This window comes from Emydura macquarii, unplaced genomic scaffold (assembly GCF_026122565.2).
Source record: "Emydura macquarii macquarii isolate MOO-44397 ecotype Brisbane River unplaced genomic scaffold, CSIRO-AGI_Emac_v2 contig_1043, whole genome shotgun sequence".
NCBI classification, from domain to species: domain Eukaryota; kingdom Metazoa; phylum Chordata; order Testudines; family Chelidae; genus Emydura; species Emydura macquarii.
This window is the reverse complement of record NW_027131180.1, coordinates 20,515,924-20,543,917: the sequence shown is the minus strand read 5'-3', so window position 1 is coordinate 20,543,917 and position 27,994 is coordinate 20,515,924. Positions and strand designations below refer to the sequence as shown.

The 27,994-nt window shown below is 39.9% G+C and overlaps 1 protein-coding gene and 1 long non-coding RNA gene across 7 annotated transcripts in view; one reads left to right on the top strand and one right to left on the bottom strand.

The window, feature by feature from the left end:
* Nucleotides 1–27,994, top strand: part of TTC3 (tetratricopeptide repeat domain 3) — a 133,364-nt gene that overhangs the window by 79,674 nt on the left and 25,696 nt on the right. For 4 of the 6 annotated variants that reach the window (XM_067545260.1, XM_067545259.1, XM_067545262.1 and 1 more), the window contains 9 exons: nt 4,552–4,616; nt 10,036–10,172; nt 15,299–15,616; nt 16,767–17,030; nt 17,988–18,034; nt 20,135–20,191; nt 21,769–21,845; nt 22,571–22,729; nt 26,829–27,753. In XM_067545260.1, coding sequence (XP_067401361.1) covers nt 4,552–4,616; nt 10,036–10,172; nt 15,299–15,616; nt 16,767–17,030; nt 17,988–18,034; nt 20,135–20,191; nt 21,769–21,845; nt 22,571–22,729; nt 26,829–27,753 — 2,049 coding nt within the window. The remainder of the gene's footprint in view (nt 1–4,551; nt 4,617–10,035; nt 10,173–15,298; nt 15,617–16,766; nt 17,031–17,987; nt 18,035–20,134; nt 20,192–21,768; nt 21,846–22,570; nt 22,730–26,828; nt 27,754–27,994) is intronic. The other 2 variants (XM_067545258.1, XM_067545261.1) reach the window with 2 other exon arrangements.
* On the bottom strand, nt 29–27,156 carry LOC137151048 (uncharacterized). The gene is made up of 3 exons (XR_010919144.1): nt 26,816–27,156; nt 8,059–8,141; nt 29–2,383 (listed from the first exon to the last, which is right to left on the bottom strand). It is a non-coding gene; the product is annotated as an uncharacterized lncRNA (long non-coding RNA).

The window sequence follows — 27,994 nt, the reverse complement described above, 5'->3', positions numbered from 1 at the left end:
GAGGCCAGCAGGACACAGGGGGGGAAAGTAGCCCAGGGGAAGAGGCTGCGGGTCCCAAAATACAGAGCCAGTAGTCTGCAGTTACTGTTCATAGGGCCCCTGGGCTGGGACCCGGAGGAGCGGGTGGGCCAGGGTCCCTCCCCCCCTCACCCAGGGAAGACGGGGTGACGAGCACCTTCCTGGCCCCCAACGGGAGTGAAGCACGAGATCCACTAGAAGGAAGCCGGCCATCAGCCAGAAGGGCTACCTACTTGTCCAAGTGGAAAAGTTACACTTGTTGAGCCTCTGAACAGAATCTCTCTCCATCCCAGTCTTTTCTGTGATTTATCTTGGACTATCTGCTCCACCTGAAACATCCAGGTCTAGCTCTCTCATCTATTAAGGTTCACTTGGCAGCCATCTCAGCCTTCCACACTCCAGTGCATGAAAGATCAGTGTTCACCCATGAGATGATAGTCCGGTTTCTCAAGGGGCTGCAAAGATGCTACCCTCAGGTTTATGATCCGATCCACCCCATGGGACTTAAATCTGGTCCTGTCAACACTTACGGGGCCTCCGTTTGAGCTGTTAGCATTGTGCCCCATGCTGCTTCTTTCTCTTGGAAGGTCGCTTTACTGGTAGCAATCATCTCAGCCAGACATCAAGTTCCTGATGTCAGAATACTCTCATACGGTGCTCTTCAAGGATGAGGTCCAGCTGCGCCCCTATCTGACCTTCCTACTAAATGTGGTGTCGCGGTTCCACAACAACCAGAAACACTTTTCTTCGTGTCGTCTTTCCAAAACCTTGCGAGATCTCTGAGGAACATCAGCTTCATACATTGGATGTTAGGCGGGCCCTCACCTTCTATATTGAGAGAAGTAGGCCCTTCGGCAAGTCCACACGACTCTTTGTAGTAGTAGTGGAAAGGATGAGAGGGATTCCTGTGTCATCCCAAAGAATCTCATCCTGGATAACAGCTAGTATCCAAGTTTGCTATGAGCAGGCAAAGGTTCTACCTCCGGCCATCCTGACTGCTCATTCTACAAGAGCCCAGCTTTCATCAACAGCATTCCTCGCTCAGATACCAATCCAGGACATCTTCAGAGCCGCTCCATGGTCATCGGTTCATACCTTCGCATTCCATTACACTTTCACACAACAGGCCCGTGACGATGCCAGTTTCGGGAGAACAGTATTGCAGTCAGCATTTCCATGAACTCCGAGTCCACCTCTGGAAGTAGTACTTGTCACCTAGCATGGAATGGACATGAGCAAGCACTCCAGGAAGAAAAAACAGTTGCTTACCTTCCATAGCTGTTTTTTAATATGTGTTGATCATGTCCATTCCATGACCCGCCCTCCTACCCCACTGTCTGAGTTATTGATGAGAAGGAACTGAGAGGGCATAGGTCTGACAGTGTCCCTTGTACCAGTGCATAAACGCATGGCTCCAGAGGTTGCTAGAGCTGGTCCTACTGAGGGAGAAATCTCCGGCAACTGTGCACGCAGCATGCACACACTTAGCATGTGGAATGAACATGAGTAACATCTCGAAGAACAGTAGTTACAGAAGGTTAGTAACCGTTATTTTTTTCCGGGGTGCGTATTTGGCCTGGGCTGGACATGCTTGGCTCTGTATCAACAAACAGGAAGGAGCAAGATCCCCCTTCCTGTGTGATGAAGCTATAAAGTTTATGGACCCATCAAATTGTATATGTATTAGCCCATCAAATTAATCTCTGATGTTTACCTTCCTGGAGTCCCAAATGTTGCATCTGGTCCATTCAGCAAGCATCTCTCCCAGGTGTACAAATGAGTTGGATTCTCATATCTTTCACAGGATATTCCAAAGGTTGGACTTCCAGAGGCGGACCTGTTAGCTACATGAAGCAGTAAGAAGTGTCCCCTATCCTGCTCAAGAGGAGGCCTAGATCCTCTCTTTGAGGGACACATTTCTTCTTCCCTGGGTAAAGGGCCTTTTCTACATGTTCTGTCCAACACCATTTATACTAAGAATGATGAACAAGAACAGACAGGACAAAGGCCAGGGTTATCCTTATAGTACTGATCTAGCTAAAACAGGCTTTGCATCCTTACCTGTTTCACCTGTGTTCTCAATCAGTGTTCAAGCTTCTGACCATCCCTCATCTCTTCTCCAAGGACACAGGTTGTGTTCTTCGCCTTGACCTAGAGGTTCCTCTGCCTCTTAAGCATGGCTCCTAGATGGTTCTTGGGATTAGAATCCATGTGCTCAACAGGAGTACAACAGATATTACTAAACAGTTGAAGGGAGTAAACTTGCATTACTTATCTTTTGGAACTGAAAAAGGTTCAACCACTTGTGTCGCCATCACTGTCTTGTGCCTGAATTGTCTTCATCACCGTCATTTTGGGTTATCTGCTGCACTTGAGGAAATCAGGGTTAGCAGTTAACTCTGTTGCAATATCAGCGTTGCAATATCAGCGTTGCATCCCCCACTAAAAAGGTTTTTCATATTTGCTCAGCCTATGCGCTCAAGTTTTGTTAAGGGTTTTAGGGAACCTCTGCTCTGAGATTAAAGATCCTGCTCCTCCTTAGGATCTCATCTTGGTACTTAAATACCTCATGGAACCTCTGTTTGAACCTATTGCAATCTGTTCCTTGCTTCTTATCTATGAAGATGGCATTTCTAGTAGATATCATGTCAGGTCGTGGGGCTGGGGAGATTGGGCCTTGATAACGTATCCTGTCTCCCATTTATGGTCATTTTCAAGGACAAGAGCTCTTTACGGGTGCAACCTAAATTCTTATCTAAAATGCTGTTCAATTTTCATTTTAACCAGTCCATTCATCTACCAGTATTTTTCCATAAACCACATACATCGCAGCATTGAGACCTTATTTCAGACTTTAGAGGTTAGACGGGCATTGGCCTTTTATCTAGACAGGGCCAAGCAATTTCAGAAATCAATTAGACTTCTTGTGTCCATCACAAAGAGATCCAAGGGGACTACATTCAGTACTTGAAGACTTCAGAGGTGGATGTCGGGTGTATCGTCGCTTGCTATGATGCAGTTGGTGCTCTGCTTCTTCAAAGGATTATGGTGCACACTCCATCAGATCACAGGCAACTGCCACAGATTTAGTCATGAATATTCCAGTGTCTGAGATATGCAGAGCTGCCACATAGACCTCAGTGCATACTTTTTCTAAACACTCTGCTTTGCTCCATGCTGTCAGATCTGATATGGTGCTTGGTACTGCTGTACTGTCTTTAGTCTTAGTCAGTTCTGACACTCCCTCCTCCCTATGGATATACTGCTTGGGAGTCACCTGAAGTGGAGCACCCATATGGATGCTATTCAAAGAGGTTACTAACTTTGTGCAGTAACTGGTTCGAGAGATGTCCCCCTATGGATGTTCCACTAACAGCCCTTCTTCCCCCTGTGTTTCAGCCTGGTCTTTGCTGGATGTTTGGACAGGGAAAGAACTGAGGGGGATTCACTCCTGCAGCTCTGTATACCGTTGCTGTGTGATACAAGGTTGTATTGAGCATGTGCACAGGTCGAACAGACACTGCTAATGGAAAATCTCTGATCAAGGCCTCAAGAGATGTATGCACATCTGAAGTGAAGCACAGACAGGGACATGCATCTTGAAGAATCACCGTTACTGCACAAGGTTAATAACTTCTTCTTTTAGTAAATAGGAAGCATTTCTCTAAGCTTTTCTGAATTGCCTGGCAGGGTATAAAATATTTTAAATAAATTTTGGAGAACAAAGCCATGGGGCTATTTGCTAATGATTTATTTGAGGTACTGTAGTATCTCTCCACTGCTGCCACAGAATACTATACAAGTAAATCTGTGGTCACGGCTTTTCTGTTGGTGGAATCCAGCTCCACAAGCCAGATTGCCATATGGCAGTTGGACCATTGGGGTTAACTACTAACCATTAGGTCTTAATATGTAAGTGGGTTCTTTAATCCTGGTACTCAATCAGGAAGAAGAGGCTTTATGACCCAAAGCTTACCACTATATTCAAATAAAATGATGATGATACAGAGAATTTCCTCATAAGGAGGGGAAGAAATCCCACAAACTGTAAAACACTGCTGCGCCCCCAACATCACAACCAGTGTTGGAAGAAATCTCACACCTCCTGGCAACTCCTAATGATAAGGACAAGGAAGATTTAGGAGCTGATCCCCCATGACAAATTAAGTTAAATAAATATCCAGACTTTATGTTGTGATGGAATTGTCTTCTGTTTTTTGGTGGCTATGTAAGGTAGTTTATGTATCTGTAAAGCAGTATCATGGTATGAGATGTCATCAGGAAATAATTGTAAGGAATGCTTCTCTCTCTCTCTTGACTTCTGCTAGATTACCTTTCCTGTGAACTAGTTGTCTTTATATAACCGGATTTGCAGCTTTATAGGGCTTGAACAGCCCAGTTAGTCACATTTTTTCTGAATTCTGAATTCATTGTTAACTTTTGAAATATCAGAGGTAATTTTTGTTTCTATTGTTATGAAGATTGCTTTAGTACTCAAATTCAGTTAATATGATGTCATTTATTTTTTTGTAGTTTGAACAAAAAATCCCTAAAACTAAGGATCCACCAAGAGCCAGTGTTAAACAGAAATGTTCAAGGTAAGATTTCAAGGATTAAGAGTAAATTAAATCAATAATTTGAAGATGAGCATTATTTACAATAGGATGGGATTACGTCATTTCAGAAATAGCTGAAGTACTCCACATATTTTGGAGAGGTGATAGTCACTCTCTATGGCTGTGGCAAGTATTCAAATGGTTATTTGATTCGTCTCTGTTCACCTTGTTACTAGAAATTTAACAAACTGGAGGGAGTTCAGAAAACAGCATAAAAGATTTTGAGGGTTCCTAATTTAATATGAAGCAGGAAAAAGCTAAAAGGATGTAACCTGTTTAAATCAGGGCTCATATTGAGCTGGTACTAGCTAACAAATCTTATTAGTAGTTATAAAATTGCCCCAGCAGTTTCTAAAGAACTAAGTTTGCAATGAAAAAAAACAAAACTTGTTTATGGCCAAGAAAAAAAATCTTCAAAATAAGGATCAATTTAAAGACATCTTCTCTAAATCTTCATACAGAGAGAATCAAAGGTCAAATTAATCCTTGCTGTAATTCCATTGGTTTCCACAGAATTTGGACTAAAAGTTTGGAAGTGCAAATTGCTCCATTCTTCTCAATGGGCTATTAAATCTGAAGCCTAATTATAATTAATTTAACATCGGTGAATGCTGTTTTACTGTTCAGAATCCCATCAGAAACAACCTGTGATTCCAGGACTGTAGATTCCCTTCATTCTGCTCACCAATATGACCCAGGGCGAAGTAACTATGAAGTGTGTGGTGGTGGGAAACAAGCAGGGAGTTTTTGACATATGTATGTTCTGCTTTGAGTGATGATTTCTACTGTATTCCACTGTGGGTTATGCATGCGCCTGGAGCTGGAGAATTTGAAAGTAAGTGTCCATTGGTCCACGCATGCGCCCTGGATCACCTCATGCCTCTGACTGAGGGGATAAAGGGTGGGGTGGACTGAGCACCTCTCCAATTCCTTCTCACTGCTCCATGGTTCAGGTGGGAACCTTTAGTGTCTGCAGCTTTGACTACATCCCATAAACAATAAATAACCTTATAGTTTATATTTTTAGCAGTTTTAACAATTCTAGTAGCTTTAGTATTAGATTAGTCTATGGGGGAACTCACCACACCTCTTTACCCTGTTTGGGTACCGGACTATGTCCAGGATCCCAGACTTCAAAGTCTGTGCTTCCTGCCCATGATCCTTTTTGGTCAGCGACAACTATCAATGCTGCCTATGCTGCCTTGGGGAAGCTCACATCGTGGCGAGGTGCAGTATCTGCCAATTGTTCCCTAGCTGTACCTGAGAAGGGCAGGAACTTTGTCTCCATCATTACTTCACGGAGAAGGCCCCAGTTGGACCCAGGCTGGGGAACTCTCCTTGTACATAAGCCTGATTCAGTAAGGAGTGAACTTCTGCTGCAAAGTCTGACTCTGGTGCGGGAGAATCCATCCCCAGAGACCCCACGACAGGGCTCGATCGAGAAATTAGCAAGCACTCTCATAAGCATGAATGTCTAGCTATGTGACAGTTTACATTCCATCTCCCCCAAAATCCCCCTCCCCATCCTTCAGGGACCACTCTCAAGAGTATTCCCACAGAAGAGGTGGACTTCTTACTGCAGGGAGGAGCAATAGAACACTTTCCCCTGCAATACTAAGGGAAAGAGTTTTACTTGACATCTTCCTAATACCTAAAAAAGAGAATTGGTGAAGATCAGTCCTTAACCTCCGCCATCGCAACTGCTTCATTTGCACTCAGATTTCGCATGGTCCCATTGGCAGCAAATTCCATATTTAGAAAAGGGCATGTGGATCATGACTCTTGAGATGAAGGACACCTACTCTCACTTAGATATCCACAGGCGTTTTCTCAAATTTATGGTGGGCCCCAACAGTTTTCAGTACAGGTTTACTCTCTTTTGGCATAGCAGCTGCCCCCAGAATCTTAACCAAAATATTCTCAGTAGTAGCAGCCCACATAAGATGTCTCGGTCTCCTTGTTTTTCCCATACCTCAACAACTGGGTCCTTGCTGCTAAATACCACCAGGAGGTGTATGCATTGACTTGGATGATACTACACTTCCCTGCTTGGTCACGTGGCCTTGTGGACTTACATCACCCTTCTAGGTTGGGGAGCCCACATGAACAACCAGACATCATATGGAGTTTGGGCATCTCGAGAGGCCAGGATGCACATCAATATTCTGCAACCAGAGGCAGTACAGAAGGTTTGTGAGTCCTTTCTTCCATTCATCTGTGCTCACCATGTTCTTATAAAGTCAGACAACACTACAACAGTGTTCTACATCAGCAAGGGTCCACCTCCCTGTGTTCAGAGGCAATCAACCTCTGGAACTGGTGCCTCAGCAATCAAATCACCCTATCAGCTCCTGGGAAAGCAGAATATGCTCACAAACTCCGTCACAGATATTTTGCAATTGACCATGAGTGGAAGCTTCACAACGTGGTACTCCAACATTTTCACTTTATGGGGAAACCCACAACCAAGGATCTATTTGTCTCAAGCAAACAGCAAATGCACCACATTTTGCTCCAGAGGAGCCCAGGGTCATTATTCCCAGGGTGATGGTCTCCTCCTTGGTAAGACCAGTTCGCCTATGCCTTCCCTCTGCTAGTGCTCCTACCACAACTTCTGTGTAAGATCCGGCAGGGCAGAGCAAGAGCAAGATCACCCCCTTCTGGCACAGACAGTTCTCGTTTCCCAGTCTCCTACGCATGTCGTCATACCCACCAATCAGTCTTCCAAAGTTTCTCAAGCTCCTGACTCAGTGGAACGGCAAAATCAAACACCCCAGTCCACAGCCATTCCACCTCAATGCTTGGTATTTGGATGGGCATCATCCTTAGAACTTCCTTGCTTCTCAGTCATATGAGAAATTCTCTCTGATGTTAGAAAGGAGTCTACTAGAAAATGTTACCTAGCTAAATGGAGGTGGTTCTTGTCTTGCATACAACAAAGTGGCATTCTGTCAGAGACTATGAATATGGATAGTCCTCTCATCTTAGATTACGTCCTATATTTGAAGATGTCTGGTTTATCCATCATCTCCTTACTGAGTCCACTTGGTGGTGATCAGTGCATACCATCCACCTTCTCAAGATTACTTTGTTTTCACTCACCCACTGACCAACAGCTTCTGGAAAAGCTTAATAAGAACTTTCCCACCTGCTCAGAAGCTTGCACCCCAGTGGGACCTGACTCGTTCTCTTGGTGCTAATAAGGCCCCACTTTGATCCTTTAGCTACTTCTTCTGTGTCTGTCCTTTCCATGAAAAGTCACATTTCTCGCAGCCATCACATTAGTGAAAAGGATTGGCAAACTTGAAGCAACAATGACAGGTCCTCCACATGCTGTATTCCATAAGGATAAGGGTTATTTACATCTACACCCCAAATTCATCCATAAAGTCGGAATTTCACTTTGGCTGATCCATTCGCTTACCTGTGTTCCTCCTGAAGCCACATGCTTCTGCAGAAAAACGAAGACTCCACTCCCTTGATCTTTGATGACTCTTGGCTTTCTACCTGCAGAGTACAAAACCAATCAGGAAATCCCCAATATTGTTTGTTTGTCACTGTAGCAGAAAGAATCAGCGGGCATGCCATTTCCACCCAGAGAATCTCCAAATGGATATCTGTCTGCATTCTGCTATATCTACCCACCCCAAGGAAGTAAGAGCTCATTCCACCAGGGCTTAAGCAATGACTAGAGCATCTGTTCAGGAGGTACCCCTCCTGGACATTTGTAAAGTGGTCACATGGAGTTCCATTCACACATTTTCAAGGCATTATGTCCTGGTGCAGGACTCTTCTGCTGATGCCTCCTTTGGGATGGCGGTACTCCACTCAGTCCTACCATCTACATCCTTGCACCTTTCTCCTAGTTAGGTACTGCTTGTCAGTCACCCAACAGTGGACTGCAATAGGGACCATCATTTGACTAAGAGGAGGAGGTTACTTACTTGTAACTTGAGTTCCTTTGAGATGTGTGATCTCTGTCTGTCTTCCACTACCCACCCTCCTTCCTCTCTACTTTGGATCTTATCTGTTTTGTGGTAGAAAAAGAACTGGGGAGGCGATTGGTCCGCTCAGCCCTTTATTCCCTTGGTCAGAGGTACGAGCTGAATAAGGGTGCATGCACGGACTAACGGACATGACTTTCTGATTCTCTGGCTTCAGGCACATGGTGTGCATGTCTAACACTGGAATACAGATAGAGATTATGTCTTGAAGAACCTCCAGTTACAGGTAAGTAACCTTCTGTTATGGAAGTTGAGCATATGTAGAAGAGAATACACCCAATATTTCTCAACAACTGATCCGTGGACTAGCGCCAGTCTGTGGCAGCCTCCTTGCTGCTCCCTGAGATCTCTGAGACAGTTTTTAGGAAGGCAGCAAGCTGGTCCCTGGTATCAAAAAGGTTGAGAAACACTGCATGAGCATGATTAATCAATCTAGGGGGTTGTAACCATTCAGCCCTTTCATACTGTTAAATGAGAGGAGGGACATGGCTAGATTCCAGCTACATGAGTGGGGCATTGCAGTATGGAGAAGCTTGAGCCCCACGATCCTACGGTATTTACTTGACTGAAATTTTTTTTATGGATCCTAAGAAAGTGCTGATTAAAAACTGAATTGTGCATACAGATTACATTTGAATGTTCGATTTGCACAGTCTTAGCATTGCTGTAATATCTGTAAAGGAATTTGCATTTATTGCTCACAACAGATTTGACAGTGGTAAATGTGGTTGCTTTATAGTGAGGGGATACACTTGTTTGATTAGAAAGGAAGCCTGGGAAATCCAAATGTTAATATCTATTGGACAGGTTTAGTAAAAATCCTCAGTATTTTATTCCCCATAATCTTGTTCCAAAAGGAAAATTTTATCTCTAGGAATGAGATAATCACTAAACATGTTTCGTTTAGGCATTCAGATTACTCGAAATATGAATTCCAGTAATTATATTTACATGTGTAAAGATGGATTTCTTGTGTTGTTTAAGTTGATCATAGGAACCTTGGAAAATATTTAAAATTTATAAATAACTCAACGTCTTGTACGTGTTAGATGTAAATATGTGCATGCATGCTATGCCACAGAATCTTTTAAAGTCAGCTCTGCACAATACTGATTATTGTAAAATATTTAGGATAGTCTTTCTACAGCTACAAGCTTAAAATAAGTTTTTCAGTATGCCTGAAGGTAATAGATGGTCTCCATCACTTTTTAATTGAAGAATAGCTATATTCAAATTTCACTTCTCTGTAGTTTGACTAATGACTTCTACTGTGAAAACTTTATAATGTAAGCTGACAAATGTTCTAATAGGAGGAGAATGTTTGTAAACTGCCAAAGAAAAAATTGCCTAATGGTTGTTGAGGCTGATTTGCCTCACTAATCAGTTCCATTTATCAGTTCTAGGAAGCTAAAAATAAAAGAAGAAAAAAAATTAAAGAGAAAGCATCTAAAAGAAGAAGCACTGAACTCTGCAAAAGATAGTGTGGAAGAAAATAAAAGGGAAAATAATATGTCTAAGTATGATTGTCATAAAGGTATGTGGAAGTTTAAGGTATTTGTGTTGTAGAATACATTTTTGTTCTAATGTATTGCTGTGCTTTATATACTCAAATGGATATTTTGATTAGCATAAGTAGCAGTTTTAATGTATCCTTCACCAATCAGATCTGAGTATTATTTTAAGGAGAGAATTGTAAATACTGATCTTCAATGATGTGCGTAGTCATGTTGCTTAATTACTGATTATTTGTATTACCATCGTGCATAAGAGCCCTAGTCAAAGCATTACTGGAAGATGCTCAAATACTACAGTGGTGAGCACAGTAGTAGAATCTGTATAGAACAGAATAGCTGTTTTCATTTTCACTTCAGCACTTAAGTCCAAATGCAAATGTATTTACCAAAAATGAGTGAGATAAGATGCCTGTGGCAAGCCTTAATTTAGAAGTTAATTTACTTTTCATAGCCTTTGCTGCTAAACTTAAACAATACAGTATTAAATAAAATACTACTACATTTCACATTAAACAGTTTAATATGTATTAGCTTCCTTCTGTGGAAAAGATAGTGGTTGCTTTTAATAGTTTCTCCTTTGAGAAGTATATGTGTAGAATCTCACTTATGGGATGAACACATGCCCTTGGTGCAGTCATAGCCCTCTAGAAAACAAATGCCTGTTACTTGCTGATGGATACTGAGGATATATAAAGAGCTCTGGCCCTGATCCACACAGTCCCTTTCTTATTACTTTGTTAGTGAGTGTGGATCCCTGACATTCTTCATGCCATTGTGGTGCTCTTTAGCAAATCCTGGTTCCATTCCATTAGGGTTGCTAGGAACCGAAAATGGCATAGGCATCACAGATCCAGTGAGACCTCCAGTGTTGAGGGAGGGTTTGGAATTGTAATTTGTTGACAATGCGATGCCTCAGCAGTTAATGTCTTGGTTCCTTTGCAACAAGGTCCTCTGTATTGGCTGCACTTTTGGATCTGTATCCTAAGCCAGTTCCTTTAATCAAATTGTACCTCTGTCGTACATGAATCGTGATGATTCTTCTGCCAACCTGTGACTTATGACTCTTCTGGGCTCAACAATTTGAAAATTTTCTCTCAGGGCCCATAGAGTTGACCTTGCAACCATCTGGGATGTCATGTGAGATCCACTCTGGGGGCCATCAGCTCTAGAGGGCTTTTGTTCTTCTTCGAATGCTTGCTCATGTTGATTCTATTCTAGTTGTGCGCGCCTCCGTGCACTGTTACCAGAATTTTTTCCTTTTAGCAGTACACATAGGGCCGGCTCCGGCGCTCCCTGGAGTCCCGCACACATGCTGTGGTACAACAGGTGCTGCCAGCCCTACCCCCTCTCAGTTCCTTCTTTCTGCCTGTGATGGTTCCTGGAACTGTTTTGCTTATTTCGCAAGTACTCTTTCAGTACCTTTAATAGCTGTTAGATAGTTGTTGTTTGTCCTTTGTTAGTTAAGTAGTTGTTAATAGTTCATAGTTGTTAGGAATAGTCTCTGCTGGAATATTCCACCGGGAGCAGGACATGCCCGGGTCTCTGGGTTTCAAGCCCTGCATCTATTGCACCAAGCCCTTCCCTCTTAGTGACCCCCCACGACAGCTGTCTAAAGTGCCTAGAGGGAAGGAAAAGTGCAAGATCTGTAAGGCTTTCAGGACATGAACTCAAAAGGAGAGGGAAATCTGCCTGAAGGCCTTGCTGATGGAGCAGCGCTAACACCAGCCTCCGAACTGTAACTGTAACCTGTGGGCCTGTTGAATCGGTCCTGGAATATCCTTGCATAGGATACTCTCCAATTGGTGTAAATTATCTCCAGCATGTCTCAAACAGGTATCACAGATGTGTAAGGCTGCTGTCGGGAGCTCAATTGAGACATGTAAACAACCATTACTTTAGGTTGAGTAGGTCTGGTCCCAAATTTGGGAGAGCAGCATTGCAGTCTTTATTAAAATTATCTTCGGATCCATCTTCTTTGAAAATAGTTAGTGCAAGTTAATTTCTCAAGTAGCAGTCTATTAGAGGCTGTTCTTGAAGTAGAAAGAAAGATTAAATGCTAGTGACTACAGTTCTCACACTTGCCACCCATCTTTTCTTCATTGTCTTTGCGGCAGGGATAAGGCCAAGTTCCATATATATCTTTAAAACATAATGTTCAGATGCATGCATCCACACTGGTCACTGCTGCTCTGGAGAGTTTCATCTAGGCATTAAGGGTGCATATGCATCCCATGTGGTGGTAATTTGAAGCTACAATTACTGGTAATTAAAATTTTCTATCTAATATTAATTGAAGAAGTATGGTTAGCGTCTTTTGTAAATCATTCCAGAGGGGTAGCCATGTTAGTCTGTATACAGCAAAAACAACGAGAGTCCTGTAGCACTTTAAAGACTAACAAATTTAATTTTTGCAGGCATAAGCTTTCGTGGGCTGTAACCCGCTTCGTCAGATGTAAGGAATAGAAATCAGATAGGACGTGTGTATATATATACATATCCAAGGCTAAGGAACAACAATGGGAACGTAGTTGAGGCCTATTCATAACCATTGATTAGAAAGTGAGAATGTGTGAAGTGACAATTACTTCTTGTAATGAGATAACCATTCCAAGTCCCTATTTAGACCCAGTTTGATTGTGTCAAGTTTGCAGATCAGTTCTAGCTCTGCAGTTTCTTGCTGAAGTCTGTTTTTGAAGTTTTTTTGTAGAAGTATGGCAACTTTCAAGTCATTTACAAAGTGTCCTGGGAGACTGAAATGCTCTCCTACTGGTTTATGGATGTTTCTATTTTTTTATGTCTGATTTGTGTCCATTTATTCTTTTGCGTAGTGACAGTCCGGTTTGGCCAATGTACGTGGCAGAGGGACATTGCTGGCACATGATGGCATATAGTACATTAGTAGATGTGCAGGTGAATGAGCTCTTTATGTTGTGGCTGCTGTGGTTAGGACCTTTGATGGTGTCACTAGAGTCAATGTGTGGGCAGAGCTGGCAACGGGGTTTGTTGCAGGGATATGTTCCTTGGTTAGTGTTCTTCTTGTATGGTGTACGGTTATTGGTGAATATTTGCTTCAGGTTGGGGGGCTGTCTGTAAGCAAGGATAGGTCTGCCTCCCACAGCTTGAGCGAGTGAGGGATCATCTGCTAGGATAGGTTGTAGATCCTTAATGATGTGTTGGAGAGATTTTAGTTGGGGGCTGTAGGTGATGGCCAGTGGTGTTCTGTTTTCTTTGTTGGGTCTGTCCTGTAGTAGGTTACTTCTGGGTACTGTTGGAAAAAGGTTCCCAGGAGTTCGTTTCCCTGCATCGATAGAGACCCACACAGGTTCAGTCCGGACAATCTCCGTTTAAAAGGTTTATTCTGCAGAGGTCAATCTCCAAGCCCACACGCGGGCAGTGGAAAAAGACCCCGAATTCAAAGTTACAGACTTATACCTCATTACTACCTAAAGATGAATAACAAAAGCATACATATCCCCCTTACAAGGGCACAAACCTATTTCCTCTATAACTATTGGCCTACTTTCTTTACTTTACTTACAAAGGTATGCATATTCATAAGATACTTCTGCAGTCTTTGCAGATGTTTTACTTCTAGCTACAGCTTATCTATCAAGGTTGCATAGCTTGCTTAATCCGGCCGAGGCTTATATTCTTTTGCATTCTTGCGAAAACTTTCCATGATCCTTACACAGAGTGGAACGGCCTTGCCTCTATGAACAAAGACACTAGCTAAAATGGAGTAACTATAGTCAAGCAACTAAAAATCGTCATACAGTACCCGTCTGGCTCTGTCAATTTGTTTCTTTACTTCTCCAGGTGGGTATTGTAGTTTTAAGAATGTTTTATGGAGATCCTGTAGGTGTTTGTCTCTGTCTGAGGGATCGGAGCAAATCTGATTGTATCTTAAGGCTTGGCTGTAGACAATGGGTCGTGTAATGTGTCCAGGGTGGAAGCTGGAGGCATGAAGATATGTATTGTGGTCAGTTGGTTTTCCATATAGGGTGGTATTAATGTGACCATCCTTTATTTGTATTGTAGTGTCCAGGAAGTGGATTTCTTGTGTGGACTGGTCCAGGCTGCGGTTGATGGTGGGGTGAAAATGATTGAAATCTCGGTGGAATTCTTCAAGGGATTCTTTCCCATGGGTCCAGATGATGAAAATGTCATCAATGTAACATAGATAAAGGAGAGGTGCTTGGGGCAGAGTGTTGAGGAAGCGTTGTTCTAGGTCAGCCATAAAAATGTTGGCATACTGTGGGGCCATGCGGGTGCCCATAGCTGTGCCACTGACTTGAAAGTATAGATTGGCTCCAAATCTGAAGTAGTTGTGGGTCAGGAAAAAGTCAAAGTTCAGCTACCAGGTGTGAGATATCAGGAACATTTTCCCTGATAATGATGGCTTGTAGTCCATCTTTATGTGGAATGTTGGTGTAGAGAGCTTCTACATCCATAGTGGCTACGATGATGTTTTCTGGGAGATCACCGATGGATTGTAGTTTTCTCAGGAAGTCAGTGGTATCACGAAGTGGTATCAGACTTCAAAGAGAAACTGTGTCAAGTCTGCAGATGAGTTCCAATTCTGCAATCAAACTGGGTCTAAATTGGGACTTGGAATGGGTCTCATTACAAGAAGTAATTGTCACTTCACACATTCTCACCTCCTAATCAATGGTTATGAATAGGCCTCAACTACTTCCCCAAATATTAAATTTGTTAGTCTTTTAAGTGCCACAGAACTCTCGTTGTTTTTACTTCCCCATTGTTGTTCCTTAGCCTTGGATATGTATCTATATACCTGTTACCTGATTTCTATTCCTTACATCTGACGAAGCCCACGAAAGCTTATGCCTACAGAAATTAAATTTGTTAGTCTTTAAAGTGCTACAGGACTCTCATTGGGTTTTCTTGTAAATCAGTTTCTCGTGCATCTAAAATTCAATTACTAGTAGGAGAAATTCTGTTAAAATTTTCTTAAGTTATACCAATTGCAAGTAGCATCCGCTGTAACCACATTTGAATTCCAATTCACATGGTAAAAACATTTTAAAAAAAGAATGTAATCAAGTTTATCTGCATTTTGAGGTTGATTCTATTTTGTAGCTGTACTGAACTGACATACCAGTCTTTCTTTTTTTTTCTGTTATAGGTCCTGTTCAGAGGTGTTTATTTGCTAGTGATAGAGTCCTGCAGTATATTCTGCAAAATATTGACCAGATAAAAACCGGTGTATATAACACTTCCAAACTTCTTAGTGAACTACTTTCTTGGTGGGTAATAAGTGAGGAGGATTACACAGTGTGTTCCACAAGAAGCAATTCATCAAATGAAGTGATGGAGCAGCTCATAAATCATTTAATTCAGAAGGCGAATAGAGTAAAGACAAGAATTTTTGTCCATGTGCTGAGTGAGCTTGAAGAGGTGGATCCAAAATTACATTATTGGATAAAAGATCTTAACAATTTTGGTAGGTCATATGTCATGTAACAGTAAAATAACTTAATTTGCATGAAATTACAAAATTAAGTATGCTTTCCACCTTGCATTTTCTCCATTTACTGGAAAGTAACTCAGTAATATGCTATCATGAGGTTCCATGTTTGTCTCAGTGGTTTCACATTAAATTTGTCCAGTTTACAAATTAAAAGATGGCTACAAGATCCCTAACTGCCAGCCTTTCGTTCTCAATGAGGGATTTTAAAGTCAAGTTTTGTTCTTTCTGACTTGTGGTTTAATCCTCAGTCGGAAATTCTGCCCTCAATTATCCCTGGGTAACCTCACTTGGCTCTGCACTGCTGTCAAAAACAGTGAAAGAACCTGTCATTGAAGTGTTCAGATGTATCCTTAATACAAACAAGATGTATCTGAATAGTAAGGTGGCATTTTAAGTCACTTTCCAGAGTAAAATTATTCTTCTAAATATTGAACTTGATAGCTATATTCACAACAACATTTAATTCTAATTAAGTTCCTAAAATTAGTTTGGTTTAAATGACAGATAAATTGATGTATTGAACTCTTTGCAGCTGATGCATACGGGACTTTGTCAGTAGGAAAGGATCAAATGTGGAGAATCCTCCTCTTTAAAATCCAGAAAGGAGAAGACAGTTTGTAAAATAGAGAGAGATCTAAGTATTTTTGCAAAGTAACCAGTTATTAATTGCCTTGGACTTACAAATTGGAATGCTAATGTTCCTTTTAGCTGATTGCAGTTTGAAGAAGTCAGCTTTTAACTTTTGTGGCAATATTGTCTTGCTTATTTGGTTTGTCATTTAAGTAAAATATTGGGTGTATATTACAAATAAAATGGGGTCAGATATGTAAAAAAATGCCAAAAATGGGGATAAAATCTTTTTTTGATTGGATTTCATTCCCTGTATTTTGGCAGGCAATTGATGCATTTATGAAATTGATGGTAGAGTAAAAATTGATTTTTGGAATCTGTTCTGTTCTGTTTGTACTTTTCAAGTCTACAGAATATATCTTCAGTTTTGGCAAACTTACCTAGGTTTTGGAGCAAGCTGTTTTGTAGGAGATGTCAAACGGTCAGCCCTAAATTGGAATGACCTAAGTCTTGAATTGAATTTATTAACTGATATTAACTTTTTTCATTTCAGGTTTGGAAGCCACAAATATATTTTTCTCTCGCTATGGAGATTTTGTTGAAGAGCTTGACCTTAGCTTTATAACCATTCTCTGGAATGAGAAATATGGCAGTAAATTAGGCAATGTGCTGACTAACCTTGAAGATAATGAAATACTTAACTGTTTTTATGAAGCATCATTGAAGGAAACTCGTTGTGTAATATGGCTATTAGAGGATAATAGAGAGAGTTTTCCATCTCTGCATCAAGCTTTAGATGAATTCTTTGATGAAATGGGTAAATGTATACCACTTATCTCTTCTATAAGTGAGGCCTGCCTTTGCTCCATGAGTAAATATATGTTATAGTGGATTATCCTAGGAAAATGGTGACACTGTAACTTAAATGATACATTGTGATAGTATTAGCCTTTCTTGATGAACTGCATGTTGGATCTTCTGAATTCCATATTGAAGACAGAGCAAAGTCTAAAGAGGCAGGATCATGTAAAAAGAATGCAGCTAATATAGGCCCGAGTTATTTAAATGAAATGAAACTAATAGTTGGCATTATGTGTATTGTAATGCTGGATGAATTATGGATTATGGATGAATATTTTTAAGGGATTACTTTGATTCTTGATGATAAATGTGATTACAAATTTTGGTTATGCATATATAAAGATTTTACCCATGTAGTTAAAAAATTGGAAATACAAAATGCAGCATACACCAGGCTCCTGTGAAACTACATAGACATTCTATGAGATTAAATTTGTAGTTTTGTTGCTGGAGCTGCATTTCCCATGTAAATAAACCCAGTAGTTTTACTTTGACTTGTTGAAAGGGTGGAATTTTTACCTGCTGCAGTTATTTTATAGAATTTTGTCTTCAGAAAATTATTTTAATTTGCAGACGTTTATCTTTAGGGTTCCTTGAAATGCTAAGGCCTTGTCAAGGCTGTATGATGACAATGAGCGATACCTTATTCCACTTTTAGGTCCCAATCGTACAAAGATGTATGCATGTGTTTACCCTTAAGCATATAAATAGTTCCAGTAAAAATAGTGCTTAACTCTAAGCATGTGCATGCATCTTGGCAGGAATTAAGTTTTAGAGAAAAACTTTATTCTGGGGGATATATTAAACATTAAAATATTATCCCAAAAATATCATCATTTACAGAATCTAATATTTTGTGTACTACTTTATAACTTGCTTTCTTTAATGTGATTTAATATTTTCCTTTCAAAAGATGTTCCTTGCATTATATTAAAGAAGCAGGAAAATGAAGATATCTCAGTAAGTTTTTTAAATAGTAAATTGAAAAATAAATAAATACAGGCTCAAGAGAAAAGCATCACAGTAGACACAATGTATAATGAAAATGCATGCCCACTTAAAGGGGACTTACACAATTTTCCCGTCCTATTTTGCACTTCTAGGGTTTTTCTGTAGGCCTGAAAGGTTTTCAAAACAATCTATAGTTAGAAAAAGCAGAAATATTATGAATATCCCATCTTCCTTGGTTTTTGGAGGAACACTTTTTTTCCCCTTGGCTAGAGCAAGGAAGCCATCTGTTTCACGTAATAGAAAGGGCTTTAGAAACAGTACTTAATACTAATGTGTGGTTTTACAATGCTGTACAATAGCATTTGGGTGGTGGTGATAGGTCAGATACATTTATCCACTTTACGGGTAAAAGACAGATTTGGGTTTTTGTTTGATTTTTGTTCCCCTCCCCCATTCCGCCCAAACTGCCAACTTTGAATCCAAAATTGAAGTCAGGGGTTTTTTGCTGTGTGTTGTTTGAGGTAACACTGACGACAACCAGCAGTAACTCTCACCACTTCATGTACTATACACTTCAAAACAGTAAGTGACAGGGAAAGAACTCAAATTGACGGTCTGATCTAAAGTTGAGCTTGCAAGGTTAGTAATTGCAAAAATTATTTTTACTAAGAACATGAGCATATTTACTCAGAAGGTCATTTGAGACAAACGTAGAACTTACACATTGACTCTTTTTTAGAGTCACTTTTCAGAGTATAACTATGATTTAAAAATAAAAAATTTAGGGTATGTCTATACTGACAGCGGCAAAGTTGCCACCATCAGATCGATCTTTCTGGATCGATTGAGCGGTCAGTGTAGACCCACTCAATTGATCAGGAAATCGATGCTGGTAATCCACCCCCTCAGGTGGGGCAATGCAGTGAAGAAGGCGTGCAGAAGGGAAGCACAGCAGTTGGGGACCGGGAGTGCCTTCTTGGGGACTGGTGCCGTGACCTGGGCGCCTCTGTTCAGGGGAGCAGTGCAGCCATTGCGGTAAACCCATCACGGGTTTCCCCTTGGAGACCTGAGCCTTTTGCCTCGACGGCACTGGGGGCCTAGGAGAAGGAAGTAAAGGCAGGGCCATCAAGCTTCTCACCACCTGGAACACCTCCGGTGTGGATGGCACTGTAAATCTGAAGAGGCCCCCTTCTGCTCCCAGGGTCGGGGGTGGCTCTCTCATCGAGTCACACTTCTGGGCAGTGATCCCCTTTCCTGCCGACCCTTAGCCGGCTGGTCTGGAACCCTTAGCCGGCTGGTTCCACGCTCGACTCCGCTTCCCTGGACTTTTTTGGTGTGGGGGAGCAGCCTCTCTCCGCACGCTGCCTCCTCTGCTTCTTCCTTGATGGGGAAGAGGAAGACGTCCAGTGCAGTGGAGGGGCCAGTGCCAGCTGGGCGCTTTGCCCCAACGCCATACTCGGCACCAAGGTGGATCATGCCAGTTCGGAGGCTGGTGTTAGCGCTGCTTCATCAGCAAGGCCTTCAGGCAGATTTCCCTCTCCTTTTGAGTCCGTGGCCTGAAAGCTTTACAGGTCTTTCAGTCAGTTACTGTTAACAGGAAGCGTGAACTGAAGTAAGATAATTCTTAATTTCCTCTCACATTTTTCCTTCCTCACTTATCATATAGAGATATTTTTCATGTGAACAAAATTGTCAACTGTTGCTCTATTTCTGATGCTTATTCCCCACATGAAGTTGTGCTGTTTGTGACATCACCGTCTGTTACAGAAGTTGTCACAGAACAGCATCATTGTTTCATGCAGGAACAAGCAGCAGAAACAGAAATGTTGTCAGTTCTGTTTTTAAAATCCATGTCTTTATAATAAAAGTGGAGAATGAGGAAAACACAGAACACATGTGAGTGGAACAGTCTAAATAGAAGATTTTTGCCAAGTTATTTTTCCAAGTGGATTTCAAGAAGTGAAAAAAATACATTGCTTATTGTACTTGGTAAATTATTATTCCAACCAAAAAGAGAATTTTAATTTGAAGAACTGTGTGTGTCAGTATAAGTAACACATGGTAACTTCACCTTAATGAGTAGCTATTGACTTTATGTTTCTGTTTTAGAATAATGGTATCAAAGTTAAAAATAAAAATAGGAAGAAGAAGACAAAAGAATCAAGGGTATGTAATATTTTTATTGGTCATTTCTATAAGAAATTGATAAGAATTGGAATTTGGATTATTTAAAAATCTACAACTGGGTACTTTCCAAAACATCATGTTGAGAAGTATTCTTGAAATTCAGTTAAAGAAAAGTCCCTAGATAGAAAATGTTACTAAGGTACAGTTAATGTTGTAAGTATTAATTAAAGTACAATTCAGAATTTATATTTATAGAAAGCAAAAGCTTTAAAGTCAATACATTCATAGTTTCACAAACAGCCATGGCTCTGAGGACCACATCAGCATCCTCTCTACCTTTCCAAAAATTCTCTTACAATGTACTGATCCACAGTTAGGTAAAGGTGTGGGGGGGAATTCAGTACCATACAGCAAGAGAACCAAGTCTACTGTGATTACTTCAGAACTGTGATAAACTTTTTGGCTCCAGTTATCACTGGAAACAAATCAGATTTGGCACATGAACCTTAATCAGTCCAACAGCTTCATGTACAGTAATTAACAAAGGTGAACATGACCAGGACTGTGAGGAAAATCTGCTTTGTGTGAGAGGGTATATGTGAAACAATATTTGCATAGGGAATATCTTCCCCTTGTTCTGATTGTGTTTATGTGACATATTAGTAACTGAAAAAGCAGAAACCATCCCTTTAAAAGCTTAGGAAAAAATATCCATTACTAGATACCCTGTCAAATATTGGTTAACAGATAACTCTAAGGAATAATGTTCTGTTTCTGACTTCTGAGATGTGAGCCACTCTTTGGGAACTATTATCTGTCTGTTATTAGTTCTGCTTTTCAAGACCTGAATTTAGTGAGGATACATTGGTAAGAAGTAGCTTCAAAAAGAATCATCTTTGTTTTCAGCTGCCTTTGAAACTGTAGTAAAATAGAAGTTAAATTTTTTTCACTTATTAGTATCAGGTAGGGTACTTCTAAAGTTATAGAAGAGGTAAAAAGTTAATTAAAAATTTGTCTTAATGGCAAAGTAAAAAAATAGAGGACATAATATAAAATATATGAAACTTAGGAATGAATGAATGAAGTAGGTAAAATTATTTAACCTGAAGAATAACAAATGTAAAGGAGCAGGTTAACAGAAAAGCCCTACTGAGGCACAGAATATAAAACAAATAAATACTTTGGTTCCAGTCCTCTAAAACCTTCAGTGGAAATATTCCTAATGCATGAAATTCAGTATTTAAATATTTGTAGGATAGGGACTGTAGATTACATTTGAGTTAATGAAAAGGTAGGAAGATATCATCGGATTTAGGTGAGAAAAGAGTGAAAAGTCATTTTGGGTTGAATGTCTCTTTCTAGTTTCTACAACCACTTTTGAAGAACAGACGATTCATTTAAATCTGGAAGAATTTTTGGGCAGGCTTAATCTGCTTTTCTTGTAATCACGTAGTCAAATTTCATAATTCACTGTAGGGCATTTGAATATATGTCAAACTAAAACAGGATTTGGTACAGATAAGTCACTTAAATTCCTGATAGTGGATCATTGTCTTTTAGATATTTTAATTTTATATTGTGGCAAAGTGAAAAAATTATTTTTTTTTAAAATTTAGCCTATTTTAGTACTCTCTGGTGTGGTTGGTGCAGTAACCCGAGAAGAAGATGGTATGTTTCCAGAAGAAAATACGTTGTGAGTACCAGCAAGCAACTTTTTTGTTGTTTTTGTGTAGCACCCCACTTTTACACAAGAAGGAGAATATACAGTCCCTTCTCTCAAGTATTTATATCATAAACATATACCAGACAAAAAATTTATTAAGATGGAAGTTGAGGTTGATAGTATTTATCAATAACTTAAGGGTAAAAAAGTCTTTTCAAAAGCTTTGTTGTTAGTCTAAAAAAATACACTAATGACAAAAAAATTCAGACTCTCAGGGTGTTGCTTAGAGCAGGGGTTCCCAAACTGTGACACGCGTACCACCAGTGGTATGCAGGCCACCTCCCAATGGTATTTGTCTAAGCTGCCTGACGCTCCAGTTGCCAAGGTAACTTAAGCAGAGCGTCAGCCGCAGAACTTCAGGCTAAGCTGCTGCCAACGCTCTGCTTAAGCTGCCTTGGCAACTGGAGCGTCAGGCAGCTTAGTTCCTCGGCCGGTTGCTTCCTGAACTTCTGGCTTCCAGCCATGAGACCGGACTTGGTCATGGTAGTATATATAGGTGATGGCATTTTATGTTGGTGGTACGCAACATGGTAGAGTTTGGGAACTGCTGGCTTAGAGGTATCAAGCCATTCTTACCATTACTATTAAAAACTTTTAATCAGCTAATCTTGGGTCCTGTGCATTAGGACAGTGGGATGAGTCCAGTAAACTATGATGTGGGGTTTTTTTAATCATAAGATTTCTCTTCTTCCCAGTAGAAGTTTTATGAATCCTGGTGAGCCTTTCATAATTCCAGAATATCTTCGTGATCAAGTGGAAGAATTTGAAGCTCTGTATGACAATGTTTCAGACAGTAACAGTTATCAGAGACTTTTGGATAATAATCCAGACCCAACATGTGAAAGTTTATATGAGTAGGTGTAAACTTTTCTGTTCAGTAATTTTCAAATATTTAGGTCCTTTTTTTAATTTGGGGGAATTTTCCAGTTTATGTGCAGATAAATTCTGCATCATCCATTTAAGATTTAATCTACAGTATTTTCTGAAAGAAGAAATGTTGAACCAGTAGATGGAAATAAAACATCCTAAAATCTAAATTTAGAGTGTAATTGATAATAGCTAATAACTCAAACTTGAGGAATACAAATAAATTGTGGACCAATTGTACCCCTATAAATGTTGATGTAAGGGAATAAGAAATTCCATCAAAGGGAAAGCTGGAGGTTGTTTCTGAAAGATTGCCAGCCTTGGAGACAGAATATATCTGTTTTGTTGGTACAGAATCTGTTCCAACATCATCCCCCTCTAATATGCTTCAACTTTGAGCTAAAAGGCCTTTGAATACAAATTGTGGTGGCAGAGGGTTTCATGTGGATGTCATTCTGCTGGGAACTGAACAGAGATGACCAGTTTTATTTCACAGAGTCCACTGAATAGCTGACAGTTGATAACACTTGATTTCTACAAACCCTTTGTTAAATTTGAACAAGTGACTTAGAAGTGGAAGATTTTGGTACTATTACTAATTTGCTTCACTATATAAATGGCAGCTGTGTCATGAAGGAATAGTTCTCTGGGATCAGAATGGACACACTCTTCCCTTATTTAGTATTTCCAGCAGAAATTAAAATTATAGTGAGATTAGTTGACTGTCTGCTGATGTCAAATTGAATTTGAGCCAATTTGTAAAAAAAAAAAAAAAAAAATTTTCAATAAGTTTGTTATAGCACCTTCCCCTTGAGTTGTCCTGACAAATTTTGTGGTTGGTTAGTAACATGTCCATGTATTCTGAATGTTCATTTATCTTCTCTATTGCTGAGTAAAAGATTCCCACAGGCAGGTGAAACAGTGAAGTGATTGTACACATTTTGCTGTTAAATGTCCAAAGTAAACATACCCCTAAAAAAGGAAACATTTTTCTATAATTTTTTTAGTAATCTTAAAAGTTGAATTGCAGGTCTTTAAGACAACAGAAAAACACCCACAACATAGCAGAGGTGGTGGTGGAGAGATGGTTTGTGTAGAGGGTGTCTGAGAGAGGGTAATTCGGAATGACCAGTTTTAAAGGTGGTGTCTTTGTCTTAATATATCACTGCTGCAAGCATCAAATTATAAAGAAAATTCAGAGTTAGGATCTCTAATTCAAAGATGATGTCAAATTGTAGGCTTAATTTATTGGACAGTGTATGTTTGTCTACCTGTAAATGTACATTACCTAGTGTCTCTAGTCTGGAGTTTATTTGCGAAATAACTGAATGTGTCACAACAGTTCTGATTTTTAGTTTCAATTCTGAGCAGTAGAACTTTGCAGGCTGTGAGTAATTGCTGTCTTACAACAAAGTGAAAGATTAGACACAAACTGAGTTATTTGTCTGGTGGTTACAGTTTACTACTTTAGCCCTATTATTTCTGCATAGTGTTGGGAGTATTGGAGATGGGAGTGTTGGACATTCTTTTCTTAGTGAAAAATGTGACTAGGGTTTTTTTTTTGGTGTTTGGTGAATTAGTGTAAGCTGTTTCATTCTTTAAAATGGTGGTGGTAGTCTATCGCTGATGTCAATATTGTTGCAATTCCCATCCGTGGATACCTAGATGACTCTGAAGTCTGAACCCTGATGCACAGAGTTGACCATACTGAAGGCATGGGAATTCCATACCTATGATTTTTGATGATTCAGCTCTGTCGCCTTTCATGTGCAATCTGGAGACGATTGTCAAGTCCACTGAAACCTGTTAAATGATGATCTTGTCAGAGACTGCCAGTGAGTCCTTACTGAGCCACTGGCTTGAGTTCTTTGAGATTTGATGCCAGCCCATTGAAGACTACTCTTCAGGTTATCTTTGGAGCACTTACACGGGTGACCCCTCTTTTTGCCCTGCCTCAGCTTCCCATACAAGATCTATTTCGGAAGATAATGATCTTTCATACTGATTACGTGTCTGCTCCACCTAAGTTGTGCTCTCAATAGAATTTTCTCAATGCTGGTTGTGTTTGCTCTCTCAGGGACCTTAATGTTGGTTGGTCTGTCCTGCTAGCAAATGCTCATTATTGAATGGAGGAAGCGCATATGAAATTGCTCAAGCTGTTTAATGTGCCATCTATTAAGAGTCCATGTCTCATATCCATACAGGAGAGATGTTAGAACCACTGCACTGTAGATCTTCAGTTTGGTGGACAGACCAATGTCGTTTTAGTTAAGGACTTTTGTTTGGAGTCGGCCAGCAGTCTGGCTAGATTTACTGATTCTAGAGGTAATTTCCTTGTCAAGGGAGCTGTCACTTGAGGTGGTGCAACCCAAATACCTGGACTGATACACATTTTTCAGCTGTATGTCTTGGATGAAGATGGCTGGTGCAGAGGCATTGGAATGAGCTGCTGGTTGGAACAAGACGTCTGTCTTAACGTGATTCATGATGAGGCCAAAAAGCTGGGATGCTTCAGAAAACCTGTCAATGACCTAGAGGTCATCATGTCTATAGGTCATCAAGGTAAAGTCATCTGCAAAAAGTGCCTCAATGAGAAGTCTCTCCAGCATCTTGGTCTCAGCACAGAGTCTTTGAAGATCAAAGAGGGGGAACCATTCAGTTGGTAGCAGGTGTATATTCCCAGATCCAAGTCCCTTGGAGATGGCTGAGGACACAGGCAAAGAACAAATTAAACAGCATTGGAGCCAAATACCCAGCCTTGCTTCATTCCATTCGAGATTTAATGTGTCAGAAGAATCACCACTGGAGAAGACTTGCACTGTCATGTGGTCATGGAACAGACAGATGATTTGTATGAACCTTCTTGGGCAGTCCAGTTGATATAAAATATCCCATAGACCTTCTCTGACCATATTAAAAGCTTTGGTCAAGTCGATAAAGAGTGCATACAGATCCATATTGTGCTGTAAACATTTTCCTGGACCTGCCTTACGACAAAAATCCTGTCAGTAATACTACTAACTAGTCTGAGACCACACTGTGCTTCTGGTGGATTCTTCTCAGATATGTTTGTAATGAGTCTGTTCAGTAGAATGCGAGTTAGTATTTTCACTGCTGTACAGAAGAGAGAAATGCTGCTGTAGTTTCTGCAGTCAGCTTTGCTGTCTTTGTTTTTGAACAGTGATACAATAATAGCATCTTTGAAGTCTTGTGGCTTTTCTTCTTCCTTCAAAATGCTACTCAGGATGTCGTGAAACACCTCGATAGCCTTTGGGCCTGCTACTTCATACAGTTCTGCCTGCCAGATAGTCATATGACAAACTGTCCTTTAATCAGCATATTCCTTACTGAAGCATTTCAGTGCAGGTGAAGAGATTTTTCTCTCCTCTCTCAAAGCTCATAAATGTGTGTAAAGGGAAATGATGTACATTGCAGTAGTAGAAAAACTAACTTGTATGACACTCTACATCAGAAATCTTGGGGAATCCTATATTTGCTGCATGTTTTCATTTCATTCTTCTTCCTTTCATGTTCACCTGACTGTCTTATTTAAAATAGCTATGTTGAATATCACCCCAATGTTTTCCATAGCTACATTTTGTTTAGGCTGTTAGCTTTTATTCTTTCCTATTTACATTTCCAATAATTTGTGTTTAACATCCGTGTACTTGAGCTAACTACACTATGTACTATCTTTTCCTTGATAATCCTTCAGATAAAATATATAACACTAGCTTCTTTTTTGAGAAATAAAGTGTTAATTGAGAGATCCTGTTTTTCAACTTATAAATAAATCGTAACTTCAGTTTTTGGCACTGGTCATCTCCTTTTTATATTGGCACTGGAAAAGGTAATTTGAGTCACAGTTGTAGAAGAGGTAGAGAGCAAATATCTAGAATCAATAAGCGTTTCTTAATGGTTTGGGTTTTTTTTGTTTTTTTTTTTTGAAAAAATTAAAAAATTAATACATTTCTAATGTTATTTTTCTTTGTAGAAATTATTTTTAAAACAATAATGTAAACACCAAGTATGATTTAAAAGTGAAATGAAAATGCTTTGATTAATGAATATACCTGTTTTTTCAAGCTATTTCTCTCAGATCTTGGAGGAACATGGTCCCATGGAAATCGATGATAAATTGTTAGTCGGAGAATATCAACATTTCCCTGCAGAAGCTCGTAAGATTGTGGAAGATGCAGGTGGTCTGAAACCTTTCCTTCTGGAATCCCTTCGTTTTGTTATGATGGATGATCTTATTGGCTTGATGAAGCATGCAGTTCTGCTTAAGGAAAATACAGACATAACTGAAACTGAAGAAAATACTAGAAATGAAGAGGAAAATCACATAGCCTGTCAAAATACTCAAGAAAATTCCCAGAGCAAACTACAGTTAAACCCAGCTGCTAAGGAATTCAAACCATCATCTTATATTAAACCTTGTATGCCAATTTCTACTAATGCTACAGTAGCAAATAGTGAAACTCCAGAATATTTAGTCACAGGACATTCCTCACATAATTCTTATATATCAATGCATTCTCTGCCTAGTCAGAGTATTGAGACTATAGAAGGACCACTATCTTTTACAAATGTATTGTTCCATGCCTCTATTGCTGATAATCATGATATACCTCTGACTAACGTTTCCTCAGGTTGTGAAAATGAAAGAACGTTCCCAATGATTTCTCAAATACCTCCTATTCCAGATGTTGATGGGCAACCTAGTTATATATATGCTGATTCTGAAGCTCCTTTTGATATTGATAAAGCAACAATATCAGAGAGAGAGTATGTATCTGGCAATCGTATACCAAGTCAAATACAAACATACCAGGACACTCAGTATGTACTGGTGAAGTCAGACTGCAGCACTTATGGAGATAATATTGACCAGGGTATGAGCAGTATTAAGGAAGTTAAATATAATCTATCTGCTATGAAGATGGAATTTGAGAATAAAAATACACCTGTAATGAAAAGCATTCTACTTACAAGGATGATAGCTGTTCAGGTAAGAAATTAAAAGGAAGAGAATCTTTTAAGGGTCCTCGAATAGTAATGCATTAAACTTCCTTTCCTGTTCTTGTTTGATAAATGAAACACTTAATTCTCTAGAGCTGTCAATCCAGACACAACCACTTTTTACAGCTCATTCAAATTTGTCCCTTTAATGCTTTCAAGGGATTTCTTTTTGTCTAAAATATACACTGATCTTTTACCCTGAGGGAGGGAGTTATGCAGGTGAGTATAAA